Here is a 23566-nt window from a genome sequence, read left to right as displayed (position 1 = left end):
TCATCAGCCCCAAGAAAACTGCAGTTCTCCCGGCTCCCCCAAAGGTCCCTCGTGCAACTTAAGGAAGTTGAAAGCAGCCCGAGTGGCTGTTGGACCTTGGCAGTGGCCTGGTTCAGCTCCCTGTGGAAGGAGAGTGTTCCGGGAGTGTGGGAAGGGCAGGAAACAAACCCCACAGAGCTCCCACGAGTCAGCTGGGGCTGCCTCCCAGTTGGGTCACCTCCAAGCAGCTGCCAGACACAAGCCTTGGACTGAGTGAGCATCGGGCATCTGGCACTGGGCCAAAGCTGTACTGGTCCTGCACTTGTCCCCCTGACGCACTGGGCATTACCTCTGTAATTGTCCAATAGCTTTTCCTCCCCAAGACCCTAAAATTGTTACAGGCAGGACTGTGACTGTCTTGTTACTGTCACCTCAGGCCCTAGCAGTGTCTGACAGGTAGAAGCTGCGTACCTGATGAATGAATGTTGGCTGAATGAACGAATGCCACAGTTGTGCCTCCCCCTGACCCCTGCACAATGTGCTCCCTCTGCCTGGGCCGCCACACTTAAGGGCTGGCGCCCATGCTCGGCCCGTTTACCAGCCACATGGCCTTGGACCAGTTACTCTGTAGCTCCATGCTTCGGCTTCCTCACTCGGAAAGTGGAACTAAAAGTAGTGTGTCATTAATGAGGGATTCAAGAAAACGGTACTCAAACAAGCATATTTCTCCTCGCATTCATTCCTGGGCCATGTTGAGCCGGGCTTCTGCTCAGCCAGGAGCCTCCTCCTACTGCTACGTTTTGTTCTGATTGTTCCTAGGACAAATGTCATCTCCAACCACACTGGAAAGTTTCTGAGAAAAAGTATCCTGTCTGCTTTTCGGCAGCTGCTCCGTATTCCCAGTCCCTGGGAAAAGTGGACTCAAACATTCCCCAGTGCTCCGAGGGGAAATAGGGCCTACAGTGGGGTGGTGAGGAAAGCCCCCACTGAGCGTCCTCTTCCAGGGCACCCCTCAAGTATGGACAGGAACGTCCCTTTCAGAATTCTAATGGTCACTCACAAAGACCTGGTATTTCATTGTTACTCCAGTTAAACCTGAGATGGTTACAAAATACAAAGAACTGCCTTAGTGAGGCATGAAAGATGGAACTAGTTAGTAAAATGGTTAAAATAAATTTAAACAGCTATTTTATGGCAATTAAAACTGGAAATTAGAGAACTGTTTTTGCACGTTTCTCTCAGAAATGTGGACTCTAGGTCACGACTTGACTTCCCTTCCAAGTTGAAAAATACTAGTTAAGCCTGAGTTCGAAAAAGAAAAAAACCTCAGCATCTAAACCAAGCCTTGGACACCTGGAGGCCTGTGAATCTCAGGGTCTGCCTGGGTCTCTGACCACAGCACCGGGCACGATGTAGGTGCAGGGCCACCGCTCGGAATGTTGTGCTTCCTCTGGAGAGCCCTGTGCAAGGAACTTTTTCTCAAATTTATAAAATAAAACCACTCAAATGCCCCAATGAAAAAAGTAGAAAATAAAATGACCTTGATTCAGATGAAAAGGTATTTCCAAGAAAACCACAATAGGTTAAAAAAAAGTCTCTGAAAAACGGAAATCCTGGAAATGGGAAGTTCATGTAGAAAACCGCATGATTCTACCCGAGAGGGGTGTGTGTACATACAGTCGCTTCTGGAATTGAGGATGGCAGGCTACACCACTGTAACAGACTGCATCCAACTCAGCAGGTTCTATACAAGCCATTTATTTGAAATGCCAACTATATGTAGGATAAAGTCAGTGTTACATGCGCATCAGTAACAGTAGAAAAATAGAACCAGTGAAAACCTTTGTACAACTGTAATGATGCTCAAAAGAGAAATGTATCGTTTTACAATGCTTCACACAGACAAATTCAAGTTTGAAGGTACCTAAATAAAAATACTATATATTTCCTTAAAAAACACTATGTACAATTGAAGAAGCGTAAACAAGTTTTACAAAGTACTGGTTATGCAGGTTGTAGAAAACACTTGCATAGGACATGAAATCAGTTTAAGAAAAATTTCTGAGCCTTTAGCATTTGAAGGCACTTGACTTTATACTGGTAACAACAACACAACCACAAGAAATGCAGTGTTGCCACCTCTGCGAAGTCTAGACGTGGCACATGAACAGAAAGTGGAGCTCAGGAACCCCTGCCTTCCAGCCTCCCCGCCTAAGAGCAGGGCTCCCGGCCACCTGCCCCTGCGGCTCAGCTGCGTGCGGGTGCACGGCGAGGCTTCCGGAGCTCACCCCACCTCTGAGAACCCACGTCAACACATGAACACCAGAGGTTATTTTCAAGACACACTTGCAAGTAATCTTTCTATAGAAATGGCCACGGCATTATGGTATTCAAAATATGGAAGATTGACACACGGTCTGAGAATTTTTAAAGGAAAAAATAAAGACTTGCCAGTACAATTACATAACAGCTATTGCAATTTATCAGACAAAAAGACAACTGAATATTCATAATATGTTGATTCAAGAGTGTTAATGGGAAACTGTAAACTAAAATACCTTTTAGTGTGTGATGGTAACTCTTCAATAAGGATCTGTAATGAGGTTTGAAAGTAAGTTTACTTAGTAGCCAAAGTAAACCACTGCAGAATTCAGAACAGCACCCACCACTGCTGCTTTTATAGTAACTTTCAATAGCAAGTTGAAAATCAACTAATTTTTTAAAAGTCTATTAACCATCCCTTTGAGTCTGAGGACAAAAATGAGAATGCCTTAAGATTGCCAACCCAGTATCTTACAAATGTTTGATGAAAATGCATTTCCCTCTAAAAGTGGATTAAACCTTACAAAAATACGGATTCTGCTGAGCTGTTGAGAAATGTCACCTCCTCTCCGGAGACGGGCACGTGCAGGCCTTGCTGCCGCACACGCTGTTCCCCTCCCAGCCTGTCATCACCGTATCATCACTGTGACGATTCAAAGGGACACACCCTGCCTGTTGCTAGAACCTTAACAACAAAAGAAAACCTAATAAAGGATGGCAACTAGTAAAAACAGATTTTGAGAAAGCAAAAAACAAGAATTAGGTCACATCTCAGAGTTCTACAAAGAGACTAAAATAACGGACCTCGTTAAGAATCCTGAAAATCTAACTGCTCATGGAACTGTCGGGAGAGCTCAGGAGGCCTAGGGACCTGGCCCGGAAAAAGCAAGGGCGTGGTGTGCAGAAAAGGCGCACAGCTGTTCTTCAGGAGTAATTTTTGCCTTTTATGCTACTTTTCCCCCTTAGGAGTCACAGGTGACTTTGACCTTAAATTAGTCGTCAAAATCACAAAACTGAAAGAAAGATAAGACCAGCAGCATCCTGAAGAAACCTGGATCTCGTCTCGGCCCAGGATCTAAGCGGCAGGTCTCTGAACTCAACAAGGCAGGCACCCAGGGCGGTGATTGTCTCCGGCCTGATTGTCCAGGGCCTCGCACTGAGGGCCGGGGGTCTGAGATGTGGTTCTGGGAAACGTCTACACTGAGGCAACGCCAGGTCCTGTGGCCCAATTTTATTGTACACCCTTTTTTTTTTTTCTGAGAGCAATCCTACTCAGACTTCACATTTATCTTAGCACAGCATTAAAAGATTGTAATGCTTACGTAAGCATTAAAAAAGACTGAATATAGATGGGTTCAAACAGCAGAGGCACAGAGCTCCTCAGCCTATTAGTGACCCTACTTCACAAGACACACGACGCCCACCGACACCGACCCGAACACACAGCCACCACCTGCTTACCCCCTGCACGTCGTGTCAGTCCCCAACCCCTTAGGTTAGAGCAAGTTTCTCTTTACACAGAGTTCAGCTAGGTAAGCTACTAAATTACTAAAAGCAAATTTCATAAATTAAAATTATGAACAGTGGCTATTTTTATAATTACACTTTAGAGATATCGATGAATGTTTACTAAATTTTCAGAAAAATGAACGTATGGCATAAATAGCTCTTGACTAATATATTTTTTAAAAGGTCCCAAACAAGAGTTTTTGCCACCCTAATTTGTAGTAGCGGCACGGCACTGAATCAGAACAGACATTAAAACTACATCAAAATAATTAAACACATATTAAGGAACATAATGGACTTAATAATTTCTGTTTCTGAGAGACAGACTGAGACTGGATTCAAAAGACACCATCGTGTAAGGGTCAAACCTCCTAGAAAGGAGAACAGAGTCCTGTGTTTTTCTATCTTTAAAAAAGGGAGCCTCAGAGGCGATGTCGGCGTGAGCTCTGCTGCTCTGGCGCTCCGGATGCGACGCCACCGCCGCCGCCGCCACCACTACCACCACCACCGTGACAGCGCACTGGCCTCGGCTGCCGCACTGGGTGGCAGGATGTGAGGCAGCGGCAGCGGGCCCACGCACAGATACACTGATGTTTCCCATCTTTGAGACAATCTACTGGTAGGATTTTTTAAAATGTCAGATTATTCCTGAGTGTATATCCACAGGGTAAAGTATGAAAAGACTGTAAGAGAATCTACAGTTTCAGGAGAAATCAGAGTTGTTGATACCCAAGAGAAACCTACTGACTTAAAAGTGCATGTAATTAATTTATATGGTAGCTTGTAAAGGCTCCCTAGCCCTGCATAGTTTTAGAGTGTCAGTGATTCGTAGTTTATATATTTATATATATTTATATATATACACACACACACACACACAGAAAAGAGGCCCCCAAGCACCCTCACATGAGGGAATGTGCAGAAAGTCTCTTTTCTTCTAATTGCCACGGCTGTGTGTTATGTGTCTATAAAAATACAAAGTGAAAGCTCAAACAATGCTGAAGTGATTTAAAAACTCAAATACTAATATATTTACATTGGAGAGTAAGAAAAAAGTCCTTAGCTCACACATTGCCCTTCCAAGGGAGAGGACCTTACAAGATCCCATGTGCTCAGCGGTTCAGAAAACTCCCAAACCAGCGTCCCGAGTGGAGTTCAAGTAGGACGTGTTGTGTTCCACTGGAAAACAATGGGTTTTCTCTTTTGGTGACAAAGCATTATGATTATACAACTTTTTACCGGACACCAAAATTCAGACACACTTTAAAAAACATTTATAAGAAAACATATGCTTACAAACACCAAATGACATCCGTAAGACTGAAGCCCTTTAGTTTGTGTCTTTGTTTTTCCCCACAGAGAGCAAGACAGCTGAAGGCAGTAAGCAGTCACTTCCCCATCGTGGCTGGAGAGCCCACGACGCTCAGAACCGGAAATCCCACAGTGCAGACCGTAGGGTACTCCACTCTCCGCACGCTTTATCACTCTGCCCACAGAGAGAAATCCGATGCTGTCAGACTCCCGTCGGCGGGTTCTCTAGCCCACACCACCAGAACCTGCAGCGGGTCTGTTAGCGTCCACACCGTGAACACGGCGACAGCTTTCCAGCCTGGGAACAAAAGGCTTTTCTCCTTCCTGTTCTCCACGGAACCAGAAAACCTCAGGGTCCTGACCGGACTCCCGCTGGAGGAAAGACGCCCAGCTCCCAGGACTGATTCAGAGAGAATGACGACACTACAGAGGCTGCGCAGGGAGGTTTCTGAACCAAAACGATTACTGAGAAGAGAGGAGCATTTTGATGTGCTGTTCTTTGGAATTTCTATAATTAAAAAATAAACAGAACTATTTCATAAGAAAATACATCTTGGTGTGCACTCCAATGCACGTGGAAATTGGTAGATGAGCAGTAAAATGCAAAAAGTATGAAAATACAGTCCTTTAAATGTGGCAATAAAGTTTAACATACTGATACAAAATCAATACAGATAAAATAAATGTACAAGTGCAAAAAAATTCCATCATCTGTAAAGAAGAAAAGAAAGTGCCAGCTTGCTTGCTCTTAAAAATGCTTCCCCACACAATTACTCCAACACAAAACAGACAAATGCAGCATTCAAAACAACCCTCTCAGCATGCCACGTCTAATAAACATGTATGTACAAAACCCAGAATAAAATAATGTGAAACTGAGTTATCAGCTGGCATCAAGAAACTGGTCTCTTAAGTAACTGGGTTACATCATAGAATGGATGTTTCACATCTCAGGCACAGACGACTTGGAGGTTGCGCTCAGAGGGCAGACTTTTTGTAGAGGAAGTCTGGTTTGCTTGGTGACCTCCTTCCTCTGTTCACTGAATCTTCCCTTTCCAAATCTGGGTTTCGCTGGGCTCCGCGGCCCAGGCGCTCGCTGTCTGCTAGTCTTCTACCGGATCTCTCCTCTGGAGCTTCAGAGTTACCTGCAGAATGTGAAGGTCTGTTAGGAGTAAGCCCGAAAGTCAAGTCAGTTTCTACTGCTGTTCGCCCCCTGACATGCGCTGGGCCGCTGCCAGCGTTTTCTGGGGCTGCCAGAGGAAAGTCTGACCGCTGGGGAGGTTGCTCAACAATGTCGAGGTGTATTGGCTCGTTCTTTTGTTTGTGCAGATGCCCATCGGGAGAAAGTGGATATTCTCTCCTAGCTTCTTCCTGCTTCTTAGGAGAGGTCTGGCCAGGTAGGTAGGCTGACTTCAAGCCACTTGGTGATGCCTTATTGTGGCTATACAAATCAGGACCAAAATATCCACCTTGCGAGGGGGAGGGGGTACGTCTGCCAGGAGCGGGAGTAGAAGGTCTGCAAGCAGCACTTGAGAAGTCATAGAAATCTGGATATTCCTGCTGATTTTCTCGAGCATCTGGCTTTTGCTCTAGTGTGTGTTTCTTCCGAGACGTGTGTGTATGCCTCTGTGGAATACATGACAGATGCTGGGGAGGCCCTGGTCCTGCTTCGGAAACTGACTGGCTTAATTCTGTGTCTACAGCAAGTTCTGGAAGCCTCCTGTCCTTGAGTGACAGTGTGGACACACCCATGGCAATGTCTGGCATTAGGTCATTTAGTACAGGCTGTGCACACTGCAAACAGAAGCGAGAAGGGGGGATGGGTTAACAGAGAACAGCCCAGGACGCCTTTGTACAAATGGTGTTCACGGATTTTGTTTTCTTAGTATAAAATACGTGCTTATTTTTAAGAAAGAGAAAACTAAAGGCAAAATATAGTAATAATCTTAACCTTCCCTGAGACACCATATTTTGCCATGTATAACGCACACTGTTTTTGCCCAAATTTGACGGAATGATAAGGGTGTGCGTCACACATGGGTATGATGATTCCACACCAAGGGTGTAACAGTCCCGTGCAGATGCACACACAGGAGCACATTATACACAGCAAAATACGGTAACCACTTGTTAGCATTCTGAGGTGTTTCTCTCACCGTTTTCTTTTTGTACATACATTAATTATCATGAAACTTAGTGTATACATAAATTCTGTCACCAGATTTTCTTTGAGATTACTATTTAAATTACTGTGTAACAGTGCGTTGTGTCAATGACTGACCTAACCATTCTCCCACTGTTGGACATTAAGACTGTTTCCAATTCTTTTTTTCTTTCCAGATCTTTTTAAAAAAATCCTTGCTTGAAGATATGCTTACTGATTTTGGGGGGTGGTGAGGGAGGAGGTGGGGAGAGAGGAAGGAAGGAGAGAGAGAGAGAGAGACATTGATGTGAGAGAGAAACATCAACCGACTGGCTGCTTCCCACATGCACTCTGACTGGGGATTCCACCCGCAACCCAGGAATGTGCCCTGACTGGGAATCGATCCCGCCACCTTTGGATGTACAGGACGATGCTCCACCAACTGAGAAACCCAGCCAGGGCCAATTCTTAATTATTATAAACTAAACTACAATGAACATACAATAAACTACCCTTAAAGGGAGTTTTATTTAAAATATAAAGTAGTAGCTATAACTGAACAATGAAAAAGAAAAAGAAATAATAGAAAATATAAAGTAGTAGAACTTTTGTAATTTTAGAACTGAGGCTCAGGCCAGGCCAATAGGATGGGGATTTGGTTTTTAAACACTACCAACCTTTGCTGCTTCCTCTTTTTTTGGAAGGGGGTTCAGAGGCACAGCAGGGGGGTGGGTTGAAGGGTTATAAGGTGAGGAAGGATCACAACTGACCCAAAGTGCATGCTAGTCCTTAGAGTTGAAAAAAATCCCATTTTAATGAAGATTTTCTGACCTAAAACATGCAGCTTTTGTTTCTCTCTACACTGATGCTACTGAGTATGTCAGCAGAAAGACTTTAAAGCATAACCGTTTTTTCTAAATGTATTATATACAACAAATTCAACCTCTAAAGCAGTGTAAAACCGAGCAAAGAACACTGGCTTAATTTACTAGCTACTGTGGTTCCCAAAGACACGCTCTGCCGAACAGCCTGTGAACAGCCTGCCGGAGGCAGACAGGGTTGAGGCTGCGCTTCAATATGGGGGGTGGCCTGCCACATGGGCCCTGATGGGACACTTCCTGCCCCATCAAAGTGTGTGGCAAAATGCTCAGTTCTATGGAATAAGAAAGTCAGTGACAGAGGCAGAGACAGGCAGCTTGCAGAGAGCACTCACGATTGGTAACAGCTGTCTGTGCTGCCCCATAACCCCACACGCTCCCCAAGGCGAACAGACAAGGGGGCACTTGACTGCACCCCCACGTGTGCCTCCAGGCTCTCTTGTCCTTCCGCTCTCGCTCTCTCTCTCTTGCTCTCCTGCACCACTCAGGTCTATGCTTTCAGGTTGTCAGTGCTAGTTCCAGGCATTGCTGAGTCCCAGCAGGGCTCTAGGAGCCGGGGGAATTGCTTCTGATATTCCACCAACTTTTTAATTAGGTAAGTTCCCGAATTGCTAACTTACCGCTTGCTTATCAGATGCTGTCGCTGCTGAGGCTGAGGCAGTGGCTACCGTGGGTCTCCCCAGTCCTGCGGAGCTGGTACAATCAGGGGCGGCAGCTTTAACACCTGGCAGATAGACTGGGGCAGGGGCAGCTTTTGAAGCCGTTCTCGAGTGAAACAGTGAATGATTACAGGGATAAGAAAGTGAACGAGAAGGATGCTGACTGGGAGGTCTTTGCTTCCAGGCCGCTTTGAGTTGGTTATGAATGGGGGTAGCTGGGGGCTGGTACGGAGGCGGTGGGGGAGGGAGGGGTGGGTGGAAGGCCACGAAAGAGTCCAGATCTGTAAACATGGTTTCTGCAGCAGGGGTACTGTTAACTCGACATCTCCCAGACTGTCTCATTGTCAAGAGCGGACTTTCATCCCCAAAACGTTCATCGGGAAAGAACTTGTGAGGATTCTAAGAAAGATTAAAAAGAAAAAGAGAGATTAGCAGATTTTATAGATGAAAACTCACAGGCTGAGAGAGTTAAGTGAGGACCTAAAAAAATCACATTCGGCAAGAATAAAAGGTGTAAATATTTTCTAGGCCAGAAGCTTCCCAGAAAAAATGACCGTAATAGTACAGAGAGAGGGTAGCCTGGGCAGCCCACATATAGCTACCAAAAAGCGCTGTTTAAACATTCTAAGGGAATGCCTCATAAAACTTTTATATAATTGAAGACATAAAATTCACATACAATTTGGAATGGCAAAGGAAAGGGACGTGAATTAAAACGAGCCTCCTGCAGGGACGGAAACCCTGGCAAACAAAATCTGGAACCACCAATGGCCTGCTGTCCTGCCTACGAACACCACACTGGGTTCCCTGGGAGACCCAGGCCACTAAAGGGGTTTGGAGTCTGTGGCGAGAAAACAATCCAATCACTTGATTAGATGAAATCAGATTTTACTTTAGGTTCTGATTTAGTGGCTGTGAGTAAACTACAGTAGTGTCCCTTGGACAGAGGTTTCATTTTCTGTGGTTTCAATTACCCACAGTCAACCAAGGTCCAAAAATACTACATGAAAAATTCCAGAAATAAATGAATTTTAGGTTTTAAATTGTGAGCCATACTGAATAGAAACCTCCCATCATCCCGCCTGGTCCTACCTGGGACATGAATCTTCCCTTTCTCCAGCCTCTCTATGCTGTGCATACTGTACAAAAGGATACTTTGAGAGACCACTTTCACACAACCTGTATTACAGTACTGTGTACTGCTATGCTTGTTCTGTTTTAGCATTATTGTTTTAATCTCTTACTGTGCCTAATTTATGAATGAAACCACCACAGCGTGGTATGCACAGGAGAAAACAGAATGTAAAGGGCTCGTCTGGTACTACCTGTGGTTTCACGCATCCACGGAGGGTCTCGGAATGTGTCCCCTGTGGAAGGGAGTGAACTACTACACTTCACAAATTCTAGCTTCACTGAAAAACCAATGCCATTGCTTTTGTACCTAATAATAACTAGAAATGAGTTTTTTCCTGGCTAGTTAAAAAAAAAACTCATTTCTTCCTGGCTGGGCCTGTGAACCAAAGGATGCCAGTTCGATTCCCAGTCAGGGCACATGCCTGGGTTGCAGGACAGTTCCTGGCAGGGGACGCATGAGAGGCAACCACACATTGATATTTCTCCCCATCTCCTTCCCTTCCCCTCTAAAGATAAATATATAAAATCTTAAAAAAAAAACCCCAAAACCCAAAAACTCATTTTTTGATTCCAGAGCTTTTAGGGTTTGAACCATCATGCAAAACACTCCCTATAATCAGGGGGGACAGGAAAAAAGGGGGCATCTGAAAGGAGTATGAGCATGACAGCGGCCACAACCTGAACTCTAGTGACCAAACCAGGAAGTGACGGCAGTGAAGGGCCAGGCTTGTCTACTTCGTCTTTCAGTTCTGCTGGGCACACACACCACCAACTGTCAGCAGCCACCATTTCTAGGCTTGTCACACAGGAGAGACATAGCTGCGCCATAATACCACACCGCTTACCTTCACAACAACCCCGGACACACAGTTAACCGGTGCTCAGAGCGGTGAAGGAACTCCTCCAATGAACCGGCTGGGAAGCAGCAGAGCTGGGATGTACACCAGTTCTGCCCCCAGAGCCCGTGCCACGCCCCCTCTGCCTCTCGAGGTCGGCCACCACACCAGGGGCAGTGAAGCAGCACGAACTGAGGGAGAAAGCCGTGCCGTGCGAGCTCCTGTCCATGTCCCCCAGTAACAGCCCAGGCTCCCCATCTTGAACAGCGTAGTTCGGGGCCCCACCTGCAAGAGCTCTGCAGCAGCATCAGCGAGACCAAACTCCCTCAGCACTCGAATCTGGATTTCGTAGCTGACCGTGGCGCCCTCTCCGCAGTTCAGCGCGTAGGCTCTCTGCACCTGCTCGGTGTGCCGGAGCTCCTGCAGGCGTCGGACCATGTCTTTCAAAGTGAGGAGGCAAGGGACTGGAAGAGGGAGAACTGTCTGTAGGCAAACACCTGAGCTACACAAAAGACGCTCACCAGGCACAGGAAAAAGAGGCACGTGTTTTACATCAGAACCTTCTTACAGATTTTTGGTAATATTTTAATTTCCTGGCAACTTAGTACTGAATATACTTCTAATTAAAATTTCACTGTGCCCAAAAGGCTCTTGATAATACCACACAGCTCCTGAGCTGTATTATTAGTTCCCAGCCTAAATAAAATTTTACTTTAGTACATTGTCTTCTGAATCTCAGCGTTATTTCCTAGGTTTTTACAATGTATTCATTCTCAACACCAGGGATTGGACTCAAGTATTAGGATGTGCAGAATAAATAGCTCCCTGTCTTCAAATAGCTCTGGTTTTAGTAAAGTAAACCAAACAAACTAGTAGAGTATAGGACCACAAATAGTTATGGAGAGAAACATGCAAAAGTTATGGGGGGACGTGGAGGAAGGGGCCCCCAACCGGGACTAGAGGCAGGCAGGAAAGGCCTCCTGGACAAAGGGAACCCTGAGTGCAATCCTGAAGAACGGGAGAAAACCAGGCGGCCAAGTATGGGAGCGGAAGGAGCAGGCGTGTGTAAAACATGCAACTGAGAGTGTGGCACAGGCCCTGGCACGGCTAAAGGTGGGGTTCGAAAGTATACGCAAGAAGAGCATTAAGAGAGAAAGCTAGAAAGATGGGTGCGATAGATCATGAATGGTCCTGCGTGTCAGAATAAGGGGACTGAACTGTACCTTGAATACAACAGGCAGCCACTTGTACAAGGGAATGACAAGGTCAGAGCTGGGATGTAGTTAAGTGTACTCTGAGAGTAGCGTCAAGAAAGGCCTGGCAAACTATGGCCTGTAGGCCACATCAGGCCAGCTGCTTGTTTTTGTAATAAAGTTTTACTGCCACACCCATCTGTTTAGGTCCCGTCTCTGGCTGCTTTTGGCCTATAACAGCAGAGTTGAACAAAATTGAGTAGCTGTGACAGAAACTGCATAACCCATGAGCCTAAATGTTTACTATCCAGCACATCCCAGAAAAACTACGCTGAGCTGTGGTGTAAAGTCCTTAAGGGGAGTGAGTGAGGTCAGAGCAGGACCATGGGTGGGGAACCTGGAGTAAGTCTGTAGCAGAGGGCTGGGCAAGAAGGGACGGAATCTACAAACATCATGAGCCAAACTGATTATTGTCTGGTGCCCAAAGGGAGCTATTAATCAGCTCTTGCTTTGTGCCAGGCAAACTCCTAAAAATATCACTTATGGTGCTTCCTTAAGTCTTCACAACCCTCGAAATGAGATACCCCATTCTGCAGACAAGGAAATTAACATGCAGGGAAGGAGACAGCCCTTCCAAAGTCACACAGATGAAGTGGCGGAGCTGGGATATGAGCCCACACGTCTTCTCCAATGAGCGAGAGGGCCTTTCACTAGAGTGTGGTGAGCAAGTTAGAACTAGATGACACCGGAATAGGGTTAAACAACAGAAAATAACTAAACAACAGAAAGACAAGTCTTACTTTTCTAACTAAACATACTTAATTGTAAACGTTCGGGCTTTTGACATTCATTTCTAAACTTAAATTATGTTGCCATTCAAGTATTAACTCAAAATGATAAAAAACATTGCTAATTATGAAAGCTTCAAGATCTGCACAAATCAGCTACAGAAATATTTTGCTTCATACTGTTATCCAACGTTACTTTAAATAACATGTGGCAGACAAATCTGATAAGGTGACAACTGGTCAGATACCAGTACCAGAACATAATGCATACATTCAATTAAAGGTTGTCATTATGTCTTTTAGTTAGCCTTACCTGAAGCAGACATTTATGAGCAGAAAATGAACGGTGACTTTTCCATATGCTATAGTTTCCAAATGCTATAGTTTGCTAAATTTAAAAAAGTTTGTGACCCCATCTGCAATGCTGATTCCCTATTTTAGAAAATGACATTAGAGCCCCTTGGTTAAAGTGAACATTAAGAGATGTTCAGTTTTTGGACACTGACAGCTATACCTCTACCTGTGGCCATTTTCCTGAATCGTAAGACCAAGATTGCACTACAGAGAAGTTCACAGACCAGATCTTCAGAAACTGGACGTCCAGAAAACCAATGCTGACCACATATTTGGGGGGCATATGTAGACTCAAGTGATAACTCTATAATACTCTTCCCAACAGGTCTTATAACATGAGAAATACCCCACGTGATACAACGTCCAAATTCCTCTAACCAGCGGTTCTCAACAGGAGGCAATTGGACCCTGCCACGTGCATGCGCTTGGCAATGTCTAGAAATGTAAAAATGTTTCCAAAAGATGATAAATGGGAGTATGTGCATGCATGCTCCTGGTGTCCAGTGAGTCCAGGTCAGGGTGCCGCTAAGCACCCTACACAATGCACAGGGCAGTCCCCACAACAAAGAATTACCCAGCCCTAACTGTCAAGAGGGTCAAGGTTGAATAACCCTGGGCAAAACTGAACTCTGTATATCCCTGTTGCTATAAAATAAAATTTGAAACAAAAAAACTTAGCTTATAAGTATTTATTCTTTGAGGAGAACAATGCACACTGGGTATTAGAACAGGGAGATAATTAGCATATAGAAAGGAATGACAAAAAGATCAGATTACTTGTTTAAATATAAATGCCTAATACAAGGTTCCTGCCTTACCTGGAATTTCGTTGGCTACCACCGAAGGGGGGCTTGCCTGGCTGCTGCCCATCTGCTGGTGGCTGACCGCGTGGCAGCACTGCGGCACGGCGTTCCCGACCATGTAAAGTGTGTCTGGCACATTGGACATTCTAACCATCCGCAGACGCACAAGGTCTGTTTGCTCCACCATCATCTCGTCTAGCACCGACTGCAATAACAATTCAGTATTAACAGGATCAGTCGATCTTTCATTTCTGGTAAATCGCATTTGGAAAAAAATGATTACCTCCATCACGTAAAAACAAAATTACTTAGTTTTCAGTGTACGAAGTTTACAATTAGTGGTAAAAAGAGGAAGTACCCCTACCTCTTTCATTTTAAAGGCTCTTTTGGAGTGTCTTTGGAAAAAAATTATCTGAAAAGTTTCCTTTTAACTGAAGTATTTAAAATTTGAAGAAAGATATAAAATTAACCAGAAGTAAATTACACATAAAGTTACTAAAAAGAAAACATGTATACATGGGCTAAATACCACATCCAAAAAGAAATGCTCAAAAGACAAAATAATACAGAATGGTAAGAAACTCAACAGACAAACAAACTCATTGTTAACAAACTAGTTGAGTAAACAAACTCAACTACAAACAAACCCACTGTTAACATTAGCTTCAGATGACTCTGTTTCACGACACTGCAGCATGAAAATGACACACTGCGCAGACATTCTCCCCATTTCCTGGGGCGACTCTCTACCTCTTCACAGGCGCAGTCCTCTGGGAAACTGGGAGGACTGCGGCTGGGCTCAGCGTCTGAGGCAGAGGAGAACGGAGGGCAGGTCCGGTTTCCTACAGAGCTTTCACAGCCAGACTCAACCTTCTGCACAGGCCTCAGCTGCCTCAGTGAGTTTAAGGACTGAATTCAGTTCAGACAAGGCACAACCATTCTGCCTTCACCCCGTTTCAGAACTATTTAAAATGTCAACTAGTCGGAAAGAGGTAGGCTGTCAACCTATTTAAAAGTCAACAAAGTAAACTTCTCACAAATCCTTTCCTGCATCTTAAACTAGAAACTCCTATAATAAAAGCAAGAAAATTTTAAGATAAATCTATTCTGTACCAAAACACACATTATTCTGCCTGTTAATTTATTTCATAAAGCTTAATGGTGATTTCTGCCTTTCAAAGTCTGTCCATTCCTCAACAGGCCACCCCGAAGTTCTTATGGCTGAAATACATCTGAACAAAATTATCATATTTCATTTTTACATTACCATATTTTCTAGAAGAATTGGTATCATAATGCCAACTACTTACTTAATATACCTGAAATTCATTCTTTGTACGTGTACTTATTTGAAGACTAAACACAATTTCCAACTGTCAGCAGTCACAGAAATAGCCATTACAAGAAGTCACGGCATCTCTTTAGTTTAGGAAGGAAGACAAGTGTGTGCAATCTGCTTTCAGGACATTTTCCCCCCTAAAGATCACAGAATACTGACAACCATTTCAGGGAAATAAGACTTCCTTCTCAAGTTAACATTTTTGAAGATAACTAAGATGAAAAAAATATAAAATGCAATTTAACATGGCCTAAGTTATAAAAAAATATGCTTGATAATTAAGCATTTCAGAAAAGTATTCTGCAGAGGAGTCACACTAGAATTTATGTTTGCTTTTCTGATTGTTGAACATTTAGGCCATTTCCAAATATTTATATAATGCTGCAATAAATATCTCTGAGCTTGTATTTTGTAATGAGGTGTTCTAATATCTGGAAATGTTTTTCATTACCTTTGCTTCATCAACATAGGGAGAGAACAGTCGAGGACGAACATATATTCCAGCATTTTTTTGCCGTAACCAGGCATTTGACTTTCCACCTTCTGACGCGGGAAGCATATCTGATGGAGGAGTACTAATCAAGCCTCTTTTCGTCTTGAAAAAAAATTATTTTTTAACAATAAGATTTGAGTATCACTACAACACTAAGATAAAATAATTATACCTATAAATCAAAATGTTCAAACTTACCATTTGTAAAAAAATTTAGGAATCTATGTAAAATTTAAATACTCAAACGTTTAACACTATTTAAAGGACTCAGCAATAAAAGGTCACACAATTTCCCATTTTTCTCTACACAGAGGAATGATGTTTTAAAAATGAACTATCTTAATTAAAAACGTAATAAATTAGACTTGCTTTTGGAATTCTTAATGAAAACCAATTTTTATTTCTTTTTCCTTACTCATCTAGAAACTGATTCCATCCCCAACCCAACCTCCTCCCCTGCAAGACAAAACAGGAACTAGAGGGCCTTGCAGCTACAGTACAAGGATGCAGGCAGTGGGCATGGCGCCTACGGGGAGGGACCCTAGGGAGAGGTGGGCTTGGCTCAAACCTTAACCCCATTAAACAGCCAGGTGACCGTGGCCACCTCCTTTTACCAGGGCTCCTAAATGGCCCTGCTGATGGGGCACCTCACAACTATGTGCGTGGCCCTGTTGTTCCCTCATTTGTGCTAGAAGAATACAAACCAAGCACCCACAAATCGTAAGGCGGCTGTGAGGGTTAAATGAGGCACAGCACTTAGCACTTCCAATTAACAGCCATTATGAGCAAACTTCTACTGGGGACTTATTATGCAGTATCCATGGAATTAACAGCAGCGATACATTTTTTCTAAGTCTACTAAACCAAAGTTTCTAAAACAAAAACAGCCTTCTAAAATTCAAGGTTCAACTTGGTTTGAATCCTAGATTTTAAACAAAACCAAACATTGTTTCTCTAATATTACTCTTGTTAAACATAATAAATGTCTAATAGCTGTATTAGTTCAAATGATTTTTAATAACATGTAGAATTAGTGTTTACAAAAGAGAGAAAAGTCAACTCTATCACAACTGTAATAATGTCACTATATTTTCTTTTTTTAAAAATGAATTTTAACATAACTGTATTCTAGAATACACAAAATTTTATATCCTTTCTAAAATTATATGCTATTATCAGCAATATCCATGTTGCTATATTAGTAATTATAACCACTGTTCAGGGAAGCAAAATATTCTGTTGAGTAGTTACAGTATAATTTACTTACTTTTCCTGTTCTTAGATATTTAGGCTATTTCTAGCTATACCTCTCCTATAGGATAGTTATATTATTTCAAAAATTACTGATCTAATAGGCGAAAAGAATAATAGCATTGCTCTATTTTGCTTTCTTTGGGGCATGTGATTACTAGTGAGACTGAATATTTTATCTAATCAGATTCCATAAATATTTAATTTTTTTCTAGTGTGTTATGTTTTAATTCAGTATTTAATTTTTCAATCTAAGAGGGATTTTGTGTGCAAATGAAATGAGGATTCAATTTTAAACACATTTCTTTCCTCTCTTCCCCATTCATCAGTTAGTCTAATATCACACTGATCTGTGACAGTTTGTTTACGCTTAATTCTTTTATTAATTAGGATCTTCTTCTAGACTATTTTGTCTTGCCTGCTATGCTAGCATCACAGATTAAATATTACATGAGAGTTTTAACATATATTTTACATTGGGGAAGAGTTATCCCTATGTTCTTTTTAGAGAACTTTTAAAAACTTATGTTTACAGCATTACAATAAAGTTATAAACCAATGCATGAGGAACTATTATTTATATTTATTTTCCCATTCATTAATTTGAACAATTCTATTATTTTAAAAATTCACTTAAAACTTATAAAATTAGCACATTAATTTTTAACTGAAATACCACTATAAGATACCACTATTTATTCATCCTTTTTAGCATCCATTAGAACCATTCATTCTCCTCCCTCCTGTTCGCTAATTTATTGCTGGCTCTTGAAGGGTCTCCAAGGGTCATTTCTACCCTGTTTTAGTGCCAGACACAGGGGTACAACACAGCACAAAGCAGACATCTGTCTCTGATCTCATGGAACTTATACTTTCACACTACTTCATTAGTAACAGAAACTATATACAATGAGAAACAAAGATAAGTCCGTACATTTTTAGTGCATTTTCTTTTCATGAAAGGGATCAATGAGGACAGACTTACTGCATCACCTAGGACTTCACTGTTTATAGGTAAAATGTGTTCAATTCGCACAAAAGGTAAGAGAGGAGAAAGAATCTCTCGAAGCTCTTCAATGTCCAGGTCTCGTCTTTTCACACCTCGTTTGTTCACACTGTGAGCAGTGCCGCTCAGCAAGTTTGGCTCTGCGAGACAGAAAAAGAGTCTTCAACCGATTCCAAATTCTCAGGGACAGGCTTTCTTCTTCCCTAGCACACTGAGTACCACTCTTTGTACTTAGGTGCACCTGCCTTAAGAAGGGCTATGAATTAGGTTTGTGTTTTACGGAGTTAGTCACAGAGATGTTCCTGGACAGAGAAAAAACCATGGTGTCCAAAGTGCAGCAACATGCCTTTACGATTGTTCTGCACTAAAGAATAAAGAATTCTTTCCCACATACTAACTCAAAGGAAAAAAGGTGACAATCTATTAAAATCTAGTTTGGCCCAGAGCTTTTTCTTAAGCTTTTGTACTTTTGTGACTGTTTTTAGGATCCTGCAGGCAAGTGCTACTTCTGGTCACTGTAGCTTAAAGATAGGCTCACTAGGCTACCACTTGTTTAACAGCAACTTAAGATGCTAATCCCCTGGGATCTCGAGCAGCAAAATAAAGGGCATTCTAAGATTTTTATGATAGTCTCCTAAGTTTCCGTAACATGGGAGCATTAGTGCATACAAGGTCTGTCCCGAAAAATCCAGTCATTGATAATACAATGAGAATGGTTGCATGACACCAATGTAACCAAGAAGCCAAGGAGAGTGGACTGGAATGTACATGTGTGAACAATGATGACTTCACTGTACTAGTCAATGGGGGTCATAGAAGCCACTGAGTGAGCATGTGCACTGTGTGGCCATCACATTCAAAGTGACTGCACAGGTAGAGCAACAGATCCGCATGCAATTTTGTGTTAAGTTTGAACATTCCTCCACAGAAACCACTGGGACAATTCAGAAGGCCACAGCTATGGGCAACTGGTGATTGGCAGCTTCATCACGATAATGTGCCCACTCATGCATCACGTCTTGTGCAGAGTTTTTTGGTGAAACATCGTATCACCCAGGTGACTCTGCCCCCCTAGAGCCCAGATTTGGCGCCCTGAGACTAAAACCACCTTTGAAAGGGAAGAGATTTCAGACTGTTGATGAGATTCAGGAAAATATGATGGGGCAGCTGATGGCAACTAGGAGAACTGTGTGAGGACCCAAGGTGCCAATGTTTCTTGTATATTCTTCAATAAATGTCCCTATTTTTTCTGTTACATGGCTGGAGACTTTCTTGACAGACCTTTGTAAGTGAAGCCTCTGATCTCTGACATGTAATATATTTCCATTGTCCAGAGCAGAGGACAAAAGTTTTCCTTGTTGGGTATTAGTGAAAGGGGAAGATTTGAAGTATTTATATGCTTATTATATTGAAGTAGGAAACATTTACATAAATTTTGGGAATCTTTATCATGTCTTTAATCTGCAGGGCTATATTTAAAAAAAAAGATCTTTACTATTTCCAAATATAAATGCTAAATTTTGCAAAGTCTATAGGCAAACTGGTATTTCCCTTAAATGGGCAAGTGATGGAAAGGTAAAAAGACTGTTTTTGAGAAGCTAAGCTTTTACTGGAGTGGCATGAAATAAACTTGCTGCAAGTATGTAAAAAATGAAGTTTTTGTCCTCAGCTTGCTATGATTTGGCTTCATACCTATACAAGGCATTACTTTTTAAAATTTTATTAGTGGCATCTTGTTTTCAAATGAAATCTTATATTAAACTCCCAAATACGTGACAAGAAAGGGCAGCGCCCTCATCTACGAAGTTGACTGAAACAAGTGCAGCCTAGTTCGCCTGGCTTCCTTCTCAACCCTGTCAAAGAGCCTGACATTCTAACCCAGGGAAATGTTATCAAGGATGCTCATTATCTGCCCAAAATAAATACGATATTACCAACCTCACATCAATGAAAAAAAAAAACTATGGCCTATGAACATGACATACACCCAATTCTTTTATGTGGGGTAGTTCTGTTCTACAAAGTCACCAAGAACAACTAATTAGCAAATATTGAACTGCTCCCCTGGGAAACACAGGGGTAAACTGCTGTGAGCCTCTGGTCACAACATTTTGACAACTGGTCAAGATATAATTTTGTTTTATGTATGCTGCTGTTTAGAGACACCTTTTAAATATATACACTGATTTATTAGCACTGTAACTCATACCTGAACAAAGCTCACCTAACACACCTTTTCTCTGTGGGACATATCACAGTCTTCCTGTGCTTAGGAACACTGGAGGCCATTTAAAGGAGGAGATCACCGCCCCCCCCCCCAGGCCCCGTTAAGAGTGTGCAAACTTAACACTGGACACATGTTTATACTACGAGAGCAGAAACAGGAAGGCAGAGTATCACCTTAAGCTGGAACATGAGCATCAAAGGAATCAAATTTTTGTCTTTCTGCACGTGTCGGCAAATGCCCACGGAAGTGCTAAGAGATTTTCAGATTTGGGGACTGAAAAGAAATTCCAGCAAGTGGGCGAGTGTGCAAACACAGTCTGTGGGTACGGAGGACAAACTGCGTACTGACTGCCATTTCAGAAATGCCCCAAGTTAATGGTGGTTGTTACATTTAAAAATTCAAACCTAAGAACTGCTAAAGGCTTCTGCAGGCCACAGAGAAATAAATTGGGAAAAATCAAATAGGAAAACTGCTTTTGTTCCCTAGTACTTGCATAGTAGTGTGTTAATGGGATATATTAAAAGGTTTAAAGGCAGTTTAGCTTGGTGTCTTTATATATTTAAAAACGTGACAGAGAGGAACATATATAATGGATACATGGACAACAACTGAGAAGGGTGGAAATGGGAGGGAGGGGGGAGCACGGGGGGTGGGATGGGATGGGAGTAATAGACAGAAAACTGTACTTGAAAAATAATTAAATAAAAAAATTTGGGGGAAAAAACCCGTGGCAGAACAACTCCATCAACTTACTACTAGAAGACGTGAACTCCGGAGGGAGTCGGACCCTGTGGTCTGTAAATTGTGTCTAAAGCCGCTGAGCTATCTGCTCTGCCTCTGGGATAGGTACTCTCTGTATCACTGCTTCACTAATAAAGCTCTGACTTTAAACTTTAAAAAATTAAAGATAAATAAAGGTGTTGAAAAATAACAGGGAAGGAAAATCTGTATTTGAATTTTCTAATTAAAGTTTTTTGTTTTCGGCCCTGGCTGGTGTAGCTCAGTGGATTGAGCGCGGGCCTGTGAACCACATGATCGCGGTTCGATTCCCAGTCAGGGCACATGCCTGGGTTGCAGGTCAGTTCCCAAAAGGGGACACATGAGAGGCAACCATACATGGATATTTCTCTCCTTCTCTCTTCCCTTCCTCTCTAAAGATAAATAAAATCTTTAAAAAAAAGAATACAAAATTTTTTTAAAAGTTTTTTGTTTTCAGTTCATTATACAGGCATGAAATATCCATGAGAGAAAGAGTATAGGTAGGTAGACTGACTCTAGTTATAAATAAAAGAATCATAAGCTTCCAAAGTTGAAAGCCAACCTCCTACATATGATGCCTCCATCCTTTCTGGAGCACCCCCCGTTGGAGACCACTCAAAACCACTTCTCCTTGACCTCCACAAATTTAAAAATAAACAGCAATATGCTTTTGGGGGGATAGTCATATATTTTATTTATTTATTTATCTATCTATCTATCTATCTATCTATCTATCTATCTTTAGAGGGGAAAGAGAGAGGGAGAGAAACATCAATGTATGGTTGCCTTTTGTGATCTATCTATCTTTAGAGGGGAAAGAGAGAGGGAGAGAAACATCAATGTATGGTTGCCTTTCGTGCGTCCCCTGCTGGGAGTTGGCCTGCAGGGAACCCGCCTGCAACCCACGCATGTGCCCTGACTGGGAATCGAACTGCAATCCTCTGGTTCGCAGGCCTGCGCTCAATCCACTGAGCTACACCAGCCAGGGGTCATATATTTTTTCATTCAGGTAAAATCCACATAACATAAAACTCATCATTTGAAAGTGCAGAAGAAGTCAATGGCTTTTAATCCATTTACTACATTGTGCAGCCATCATCACTATCTAATTTAGGACATTTTCATCAACGATATGCATTGTAATACTTTAATCGTTAAATTAAAATTTTCATTCTACTACTTCTATAAATCAGTCAACATTTAATATTAAGAACACAGACAAATAACATTAAAAGTATACTTTTAAAACTATAAAATATTATTTTTTAGTATATTTATTTCCAACAAGGCACACCCTTTCCACTTATAAAAATTTTTATTTTCACCAGGCAACAATGGCTACTGTCAAGACTGACATGTAGCTTCACATTTGGGGGCTTTGGGGAAAAACAGTGCAATCTAATTTTCTGAGCTTACCTCTGTCTGCTATTCTTTTCATCAGTTGGTGCTCACCCCATTTAACCAGATATTTAAGGATATCTTGTTCACTTGCCTACAATAAAAAAATGGTTTACACTTATTTTGTTGAAATTAGGTAAATGGTTAATTTCATTAATGACTTTTTCTAGGTCATAAAGTAAATACAGTGTACAACTTCCCTACCATATTTCACTCTATCCACTGGCTGTCTAACATGTTTAAGTTAACACTTGTGGTCCATGAACAGTAAACACACAACACAAGCCTGTACTACACGGGCTTTGTCCAGTTACTTCACTCTGGGCTTTAACTAAATTTTTAATTATTATTTCCATCTTTATTTTTTCCTTTATCTTGTTCTCTTCACCTATTTTATTTTATCTTACTCTGTAGTCTTTATACAGATGCCTTGAATTTTGGGGGGGACAGCATGGGCATAAATAAATAAAATTATAAGCATATGGATACACAGTGACCACTATCTCCTGTAAGAGCAATCCCTACAAGGTACTCTACTGATGGGTGAAAGACTCGTTAAGCATAATCTGTGAAATGGCACGTGTCCCTCATTTCTTTGTATTTCATCTAAAAATTTAAAGTAAATCTAGGCTGTTCTCCAAGGTTTTTACTTTCTAAGAAGAAACACAAAGCTTCTAAAGACAATAATCTGAGAACATTGGCAAACCCTAACTCCCAATAATGCACAGGGTCTGGATCAGGACAGTCAAACAAGCCAACAGACACAGACCCCAAAACCAAACCCAAGATGACAACATTTGTACTGCAATCAAAGCACAGATGCTAAGTGGGTTATTTTATTCTTTACTGAATTTCTGACAAAGATTGAAGCATTTTATAACTTCTCAAGCACAACAATAAAAAATAAGAAATGGATCACTGGGTTTTTGTGTTTTCATAACACTAAAACTGCTGTACAATTTTCAGCATAAAATTCATAAAACCAATGCAAAAGAAAATTAAGCTTGAACATACTTTACCTGAAAATTTTTGCAATATTTAAAATCTACTGTTAGTTTTAATTATCAAATTAGATGAATATATAAATCAAGAACACAGAATTTGCTAAAAACTGCTTCTGATTAAAAATTAGTTGAAAACATTACGTAGTATAAACATTATATTGGCAGTACACATATACAGAG

General features: G+C 41.8%; 1 protein-coding gene across 10 annotated transcripts in view; it reads right to left on the bottom strand.

Moving 5' to 3' along the window:
* Positions 1 to 1721: 1721 nt before the first annotated feature.
* The window catches only part of BTBD7 (BTB domain containing 7), a 57699-nt gene continuing 35854 nt past the window's right edge, over positions 1722 to 23566 (bottom strand). For 8 of the 10 annotated variants that reach the window (XM_037031091.1, XM_037031093.1, XM_037031094.1 and 5 more), the window contains 7 exons: positions 22401 to 22476; positions 17927 to 18138; positions 15700 to 15843; positions 13925 to 14114; positions 11057 to 11235; positions 8763 to 9200; positions 1722 to 6915 (listed from right to left, as the gene is read on the bottom strand). In XM_037031091.1, coding sequence (XP_036886986.1) covers positions 6100 to 6915; positions 8763 to 9200; positions 11057 to 11235; positions 13925 to 14114; positions 15700 to 15843; positions 17927 to 18138; positions 22401 to 22476 — 2055 coding nt within the window. In that variant the 3' untranslated portion in view covers positions 1722 to 6099. The remainder of the gene's footprint in view (positions 6916 to 8762; positions 9201 to 11056; positions 11236 to 13924; positions 14115 to 15699; positions 15844 to 17926; positions 18139 to 22400; positions 22477 to 23566) is intronic. The other 2 variants (XM_037031099.1, XM_037031100.1) reach the window with 2 other exon arrangements.

Source organism: Sturnira hondurensis, unplaced genomic scaffold, assembly GCF_014824575.4.
Source record: "Sturnira hondurensis isolate 20B ecotype Veracruz unplaced genomic scaffold, ASM1482457v3 Scaffold0021143, whole genome shotgun sequence".
Taxonomy (NCBI): domain Eukaryota; kingdom Metazoa; phylum Chordata; class Mammalia; order Chiroptera; family Phyllostomidae; genus Sturnira; species Sturnira hondurensis.
The sequence above is the reverse complement of the archived record's forward strand: the minus strand, read 5'-3'. Positions and strand labels throughout refer to the sequence as shown.